General features: G+C 37.6%; 2 protein-coding genes across 2 annotated transcripts; one reads left to right on the forward strand and one right to left on the reverse strand.

Annotated features, from left to right (window-relative positions):
- Window positions 1–1,055: 1,055 nt before the first annotated feature.
- Window positions 1,056–4,825, reverse strand: LOC129571231 (toll-like receptor Tollo). Its single transcript, XM_055451000.1, has one exon. The coding sequence runs from the start codon at window positions 4,768–4,770 to the stop codon at window positions 1,354–1,356; it is 3,417 nt and encodes a 1,138-aa protein (XP_055306975.1). The 5' UTR covers window positions 4,771–4,825; the 3' UTR covers window positions 1,056–1,353.
- Window positions 4,826–6,794: 1,969 nt separating this feature from the next.
- Window positions 6,795–8,325, forward strand: LOC129571232 (BTB/POZ domain-containing protein 3-like). The gene is made up of 2 exons (XM_055451002.1): window positions 6,795–6,931; window positions 7,045–8,325. The coding sequence occupies exon 2, from the start codon at window positions 7,056–7,058 to the stop codon at window positions 8,304–8,306; it is 1,251 nt and encodes a 416-aa protein (XP_055306977.1). The 5' UTR covers window positions 6,795–6,931; window positions 7,045–7,055; the 3' UTR covers window positions 8,307–8,325.

Here is an 8,325-nt window from a genome sequence, read left to right on the forward strand (position 1 = left end):
TTTTCCAAGTCCAACAAATGAGATAAATAGCCCGAATCGCTCTGTTTTTTATTATCGTTTTTCTTTGGCGGTGGCGTTCGTTGCATTGAGGAGTCGAACTCGAAAAGTGCACGAGTAGCAAATGCCAAATTCGATTTTATGCTATGTGTGTTTAATTGTTTTTTTTTTTTTTTTTTTAACGAGCCGGACGAAAACGAAAAGGTATGAGGAACAAATTCGGTTGTGCTTGCTGACTACTGAATTATATATTTAATTGCACCATTTGATTTTAGCCGAGTGTAAATAATCGAAATCAACCAAAAAATGAACACTTCACTTTAAAAACATGCAAATCAGTACTCACCTAACGACCTATCCCAACAATTAGCTCGTACTCGATTCAGATATTCTGCTGTCTCCAAGTTGGTGTCCAGTTACTCGTCTTCCGCCGCTGTTCGTTCCCACACTTTGGCCGCTTTCGTTCGTTTTTATGCTTCACCTCCGCTTTGCTTATGTTCTTCTTTGGGTCCCTTCGCTCGCTCTTCGTGGCTTACTGCACGTGTCTATGCAACGTGCGGTTTTTTCTCGGTTTTGTTCTGTGTATGGAATTCGCGTGTGTCTTTTTTTCTTGCTTTTTCACATACACGAATGGAATTTGCTCGATGGTTTTTTTTTCTCTCCGATATTCAAGTGTATGAATGGATTTTGCCCGATGTATTTTTCTATTCACTTTTTCGGTGCGTGAGTGGATTTTGATCTATGTTTTTCTATTATGCACTGTTTTGGTACACGAATAGTTTTTGCGTGATGATGATTTTTATCACAAATCGCTCACTTGATTTCTCTGTGCACTTTCACTGACACGTGGAACTTTGATTTTTTCTTTTTTCCCCCTTTTTTTGGTTTCTATCGGTCTACGATTCCGCTATTTTTTTCTATGTTGTGAGTCTTTCGTTTGTTGCAGCGCCAATTTAAGGGTGTTCTGATCGTTACCTTTTTTATTTGGATCCGTAGCTCTTATCTTTGGATCTGTAGCTAAAGGTAGGGTAGAATATTCGATAATTAGACACGTCGGGTTTGCTGGTAACAATTAGACTGATTCTCTTTATTCGGTATTCGTTTGTTATACATGCGGTCGCCGCTCGTGCGGCGACGTCGTGCGCTTATATTCCCGTATAGGCGCACGAGTCAGTGCACTCGCTACAATTACTCGTATCTTTTTCATTATATTTGATTTATTTGAATTTTAATTTTTATCTAAATCATTTATCACTCAATCATGCGCAAGTCTCAAATGGAAAAACAATAAAGTTTCAAATAAGTCTTTATATGAAATTTATCAAAATACAACATTGAAAATTGGGAATGTCCACTCTATTCGTGCACACGATCACGTTGAGTCAGTTCAATTACGCTTGTGTGAGTGCTATCTGGAGAATATTGCTGATTCATTGTGGTTTCGAACGAATCCCGTGCTAGGTTGTATCTTATTCTCTGAATGAGCTTCGATTTCACTACCATATATCCAGAACACATTACGAACATTGCCACAAAAAGGTATTTCAATACTCGTACATCTGCTGATAAGGAACTTGATTCGGTGTCTACGGGTTTATAGTTGTCGTTGCTTCCTTTAAAGTTTTTCTTCTCAATAGGGGAATTTGGTGTGCTTGAAACAAATCCCGTTGTTGTCGTTGTTTGTACTTCATAGCCTCGTTTCATTGCAACGTTGTTGGTCATGCCTTGAAATTCTGTATGACAGTCAACTCCATCAATATGTGTTTCGTCCGAAGGATTTTTGAGAAGTTTTAAATTCCAGTTCCATCCACGTAGAAATTGTGCCAAATACCGACACGAAAAATGATTCTTCGAAATGCCCAAAATAAATAATTTGGGGAAATCGGTTTGAGTAACGCTGTCAATTTCCTTCAAATCATTCCCCTCCAGATTGAGCGTATTTAACTCCCTGAAATTTCTCAAGAAATTGGTGAAATCAACTCTTCCCAGACGATTGAAAGAAATATCCAGCACTTCAAGTTTCTGTTGATTGAAGAATGTACCGTATTGAAATTCGGATAGATTCGTGTTACTCAAGTTAAGATATTTTAAATTGGTGAATCTCTTGAATGTCTGTGCACTGGGTTCACCAATAAAATTCGACGAGACATCCAGTGTTTCAACGGATAGCCCAAGTAATGCGATCAATTGCGAAGTGTTTTGAAGTTGATTGCCGGAGATATTCAAGTACTTAAGCTTTTGGAAATTCTCTTTGCTGCAGCGCAGTTCGGAGTTGTTTTGCAGCAAATGGAAAACAACCTCGCTATCGTTTCCCGAATCGATTTGAATATTTTTTCCCATGCAACTGGTATCAATCTCTTCGATATGATCACAGGAAAGCTGCATTATCTCTGAGTCTATATGGGACGATAGAAATGTGCACTCGAATCGCGTGGCTGGTTTTTCTTCAGTTTTGGCGGTTTGATCGATGACATCGGAAGTTGTGGATTTATTGTTGTCGATTGTACGTTGAGTCACAGTGGAATTATCTTTGAAATTCGGCTTGACATTAGGCATATCAACTTGAAAGGCTGTTGTGGATTTTTCCGTGGTTGTTGTTTTTAACGTTGAGGTTGATGTTGTCGTTAATCTAGGTGTTGTTACAGTTTTGGCACTCAATGTAGTCGATTCGTCGTTTTCATGAAAACAGTCGATTCCAACGATATTCGTTTCATTCGTTGGATATGTGATAAAGTTCAAATGGGAATGCCATTGAGGTAAGAATGACGCCAGATAATCGCATGAGAAATGGTTTTTTGAAATTCCTAATTTATTGAGAACTGGAAAAATCGCTCGATTTGCGCTATGTAACTCATTCAGTTCGTTCCCTTCAAGACAAAGTGTGTGTAAATCTAGGAAATTTCGGTAAAACAATGTGAAGTTGACTTTTTTCAATCGGTTGAATGATAAATCTAGAATTTCCAAATTTCGTTGATGATAAAATGTGCCGAACCCGAAATTCGATAAGTTCGTTTGACTTAAATTTAGGTAATTCAAATTAGAAAATCTCCCAAATGTCTGTGCACTTAGTTTTCCAACGAAATTCGAGGATAAATCCAACGTTTTAATTGGTGTTCCGAGCATGTCAACTACTTTCTGGGTATCTTGAAAGTGATTTCCCGAAATATTGAAGTAGCTAAATTGTTTGAATCTCTCTTTGGTGCAGTACATTTTGAATGTGCGATTTATTACGGTGAAAACGATTCCATCCTTGTCGTTCAAATCAATTTTCAGCGAATTTCCAAGACAACTTGTGTCGATCGCCATAACAAAATCACAGGAAACTTGCACATCAACTAAATTCATGACGGGTGAAAATACATTCGAATCCAATCGTTCGATTGGATTATCGTTTAAAAGTAGAACTTCCAATTTTCTCCCACTCGTTGGAAATAGGAGCGGATAGAATGTGTCGGAATCGATTTCAGTTAGGTTGGTGTTTCTTAGATTCAAGTACTTCAAATTGATGAATTTTCTGAAGATTTTTGCACTCAATATTCCCATAAAGTTCGAAGATACGTCCAACGTTTCGATCGGTGATCCGAGGTACTCGATTGTTTCTTGAGTATTTTCAAGCTTATTTCCCGAAATGTTGAAATACTTCAACTGCTCCAAACAGTATCTACTATAATCTAATCTGTTTCCTGACAAGGTTACTCGTCCAGAGTCGAATCGTATGTTTTTTGTGAAGTAGCTGGAGTCGAACTCTTTGACATGATCACAGGAAATATCCACCGAAACATGTTTAGTCAACAGAATGAGTATTTTCTGATCAATACGCTGAATTGGGTTATTCTCCAAATTCAGCTTTTCCAATTTTGTGTTGTTTCGAAACAAGTCCTCATCAATCGTTTGAATTGAATTGTGACTTAAATCCAAATTTGTCAATTCTTGCAGTTCCCCAAATATGTTTTTATTCAAAGTGGATAATTCGTTGAAGGCGAAGTTGATAACAGTTAAATCGGATGTATGTGTAAAGAAGCCCGTCTCTATAATGGTTATATTGTTGTGTGAAAAATTGATTGATGACAATTTGGCCGCTCCTTTCAAGTGGTTTTGACGAAGACCTTTGATATTGTTGTAAGAAAGGTCTAATGTGGTTAAGTCGGGAGTATAAACAAATAATCCCTCGTCCAAAATGGAAATATTATTATATTGAAAATTGATCTTTAACAGCTTGGTCGTTCCTTTGAAATCATTTTGATACAGCCCATTTATGTTGTTGTACGAGAAGTCTATTTCTTCCAAATTCGCAAGGTGCACAAAAACTGATCCCGAAATGTTCGTTAATTTGTTATTACGTGCCTTCAATTTCTGTAGTGACTTAAAATTCAAGTTCGCAGATGTTAAAATCTCGATTTTAGTGGATGAAATATCATATATCTGCAGATTTGGGAATCGACCCGGCAATATTTCATCCAAGGGATGTCCCGAACAAGCTTTCAATTTTTCCACATTTAAATTATAATCGTATTCGTCTGAGAGAAAACGCCTATAACATCGGCAGTCAGATGTATCATAAGAATAATAGCCATTTCTCCACTTGTAACTGGTACAATCACCGTCATAACTGTCACTGCAACTTAATTCCACTGAATAAAATACATTATGAGAACCATAAGAACCATCTGAATCATATTGGCTTGAATAACTGCAGCCAGAAATTTCTCCTGAACATATAATAATGTGAATGCTCACTAAGAGCAACAAAATGCAAATCACTCTGTTTCTCATTTCACTCTCCTTTCTATGAGACTCTGTTATGTGTAAACACTTCAACAAAATGTTTCAAACTGATCTCTGAGAATCGTTTATGAATAACAAATGCTTCATACTCTCCCGAGAAATATGGAAGTAATATTGGGATACCACGCGCATAAGATAACAACACTACATGCTAAAAGCTACAATGTTGGCTGTTTTTATCATCCCATAGTTCATTTCCTTTCAACGTCTTTTCAGATCATCGAAAAATGTACAACATCCACTCTAGAATATTTATCAGAATACTTCGCAACACCAGTTAAACTTGAAGTGTAAAAATAATTCGTACAACATTGTTGTTGACTTATCAATGATCTAAAGGAAAAATGTGGGATTTGTACTTTGTATGTCCAATGTCCATCGTCCATATCAACGCAGTCTCAATTCAGAGATGACAATTTTATTATAGCTCAGTACCACATTTTGGCACTTAGATGAATGACCTATTTCAAATGCTACAGTTGACTTCATTTAAGAAAAAAACCGTGCAAAAATATAGAAAAAATGCATGATTTTCATTGTATGCATGATAACAACAACAGCTTGATTTTTCCATCAAATTGTTTCCGTTGATCAATCTGTTACAGAATGAATCGAATTCCATGGGCTCATGGCAAACGGAACGTGCGTTGCATATTTTTTGCAAGTCCGGTTATTAAACCATGAGTTTATCCCCATTGTGAACTTTGTTCCTTAGCTATATAGCGAAAAATTGATTATAAGCAATCGTACAGTCAATAACCTGCTCATGTGTTCATATTCTTGGCTATTCTTTTCCAAACGGAAATATGGGAGCGACATAATTGCCGTTTGGTTATCAACATTTATGCATGGTAACATTGCCCATGATAGAACACTTGAACAAAGTACACTGAGATGATTTTATTCGTAATTTGTGAGAAGATAAAATGCCTGATATTTCGGTCACCTCAAAGTGTCGATCGCGAACAATGGAAACCGAAATAACAGAAAATTGTCATCGTCAAAGATATGGGCTTGGTTTTAAATTCCACTCGTTATGTTTTGATTGGAACAGTTTTCACGCCACATCAATACGTACAAGCGAATTTTCACCGAGGCTCAATTGGAAGCAATCATTTTGTCACTTCTGTCGAAGGAGACAAGGAAAATTGAATCATCGGGCTTCTTGAATTGTAACAGGCGTATGGTAGACAACATAGCTAATCACGATGTTACCATGCCGTAATACGGCATTGCCGTATATCAGTTGCTTCGCTTAAAACAAACGGCTTCTACTCATGGGATTATATGTAGCAAAGATCAACAACGACATGAAATTGTCGTGCATTGTAACGATATCGACTCGTGGCAAAGAATTAACTTCAAAGTTTATTATACTAATTCAAGAAAAAACTACTCATGTCACTCTTTCGAAGCCGGTTATCATCGATCCGTACAGCGAATATGAGATAAGAATCGGAACTATTTCCATGAACCCAAATTGCAAAGTTAGCTTCAAAAGTGAACCACTTGCTTATGGAAAACCTCTGGAAGACGGCATTGAAATCGACTTTCTCCACGATAATGGTGTTATAACGGGCCTGGTTTTTCAACTACCAGTTGGTTTTTAATCAAGCTTTTTATTCTTTTGATTTCGAATTTGGTTTTTTTCTTGGCCACCTTTTTGATGAGTTAATGACTTTTAATTAACAGTCAATGACTGTCAGTCATTATAAAGACGAATCATGAAATAATCATCTGATCTGCATTTATTATATGCACAAAGGACACACTTATGGACCAATGAGAATAAAAGGCAAACCTAAGCGAAAACCTAATAAAAACATTTTGCTTATTTTTTTTTCAAATTCAACAATGTTTTCTAATGTCTCATTCCCAATGCTCAACATGAGATGTGTTGAATGTTTTCTTTTTCTTCATCAATCGCTATGCACAAGTCAATGTGTGCGTGAATTGTGTGTGTCGTTTTCGTTCAGATCTGTCAAAGTCTGAAGCGTAGAGCAAGTGACAGTTCTTTGCACAACACAATTCATTTGGTATCTGTACACATCGAAATCTAAGCTATTTCACAACATTAAATCAAACAACATTCGCAATTGTTCGGAAAAATTGCAAAAATGCCATAATTTGATCAAAAAATTGTTGAAAAGTAAGTACGCCTATGGACAAAAGAAAAAGATAAAGAAAAAAAATGCTTTGTTGGCTTCAAAATTGCAACAACAATAGGTATTCTGATGCCATTTTCTCAATATTCCATTACAGTCAACACAACGATGAGCGACACAGTGAAAGAGCAGTTGTTCGAAGAAGACAACGATTTGGCACGAAGCAATTGCGATAAGTTGTATCTGGATTCAACGACCGCTGATGTGAATTTCGTGTTTGGTGAAGGCATCGACAGCGTTACGGCCCATAAAATTCTCTTAGCTTGCGTCAGTACGGTATTTCACACGATGTTCTACGGTTCGTTACCTGAAAAAGGAGACATTGTTATTGAAGATGCATCTCGCGACGCGTTCAAAGAGTTTCTGCAATTTTTCTACTTGAGCAAAGTGCGACTTTCATCGGAACACATCTTTCAAGTGGTGAATTTGTGCAAGAAATACGAGATGGCCGATGCGTTGAAACGCTGCGAAGCTCCGATGCAAAAGTCATTGAAAGTCAACAACATGTGTACGGGTTATTCAGTGGCATTACTGCTTGAGATGAAAAATGTCATCGAATTCTGCGAACGAGAAATCAAAGAGAAGCCAACCGAAGTTTTGAAATCGACTAATTTCTTGGAATGCGACCACAAACTTCTCGACAAAATACTACAGTTGGTGTCATCGAAGTGCAGTACATCAGCCATTGTCGATGCATGCATGGCTTGGGCCAAAACCGAATGTGAACACAAAAATGTGCGCATAAGTCCAGCATCTTTGAAGACACAGCTCAAAGATTCACTCGAACGAATACCGTTTGCTGAATTGACCAAAGGACAGTTCGCTGAATTTATCGCTGCGTATAATGGGTTTTTCCTCAAGAAAGACTTGGAAGAAATCATTTTGGAGGTGATGTCAAAGAAAGCAAAGGCAAATGTTCCAGCCCCTCAACCGTTGTACGTACTGGACTGTGACAGACGGTTGAAGAACAAAGCACATGTGTATGTTCGGCTCACAATGCCAAACTTCAGCACCTTTGATACAAACGCACGACTTTTGCTCACGGAATTCTATGTCGCAAAAGCCGCACTCCCAAAAGCATTACTCGCTCTGGCAAGACTATATACCCGTGGCAAGGAATTGAGCGGAACGGTAATTGATCTCATCCCAGATAAGACCACTCATGTCGTTCTACCCAACCCGATTATCATCGATCCAAAAGTTGCATACAACCTAACCATTGAGGGGAGTGGCAATATTGGCTTCAAGAAAAAACCACTTGCCAATCAAATCAAAATGAGAGACGGCATCGAAATCAATTTTCTCAGTAGCAACAGTATTATCACGCGTCTGGTGTTCCAGCAAATCATCGGCTACTGATGACATCAAACTTTTTTTT

The sequence above is a fragment of the Sitodiplosis mosellana genome, unplaced genomic scaffold (assembly GCF_009176505.1).
Source record: "Sitodiplosis mosellana isolate CC-2019 unplaced genomic scaffold, AAFC_SMos_1.0 Smas_scaffold_1706, whole genome shotgun sequence".
NCBI classification, from domain to species: Eukaryota; Metazoa; Arthropoda; class Insecta; order Diptera; family Cecidomyiidae; genus Sitodiplosis; species Sitodiplosis mosellana.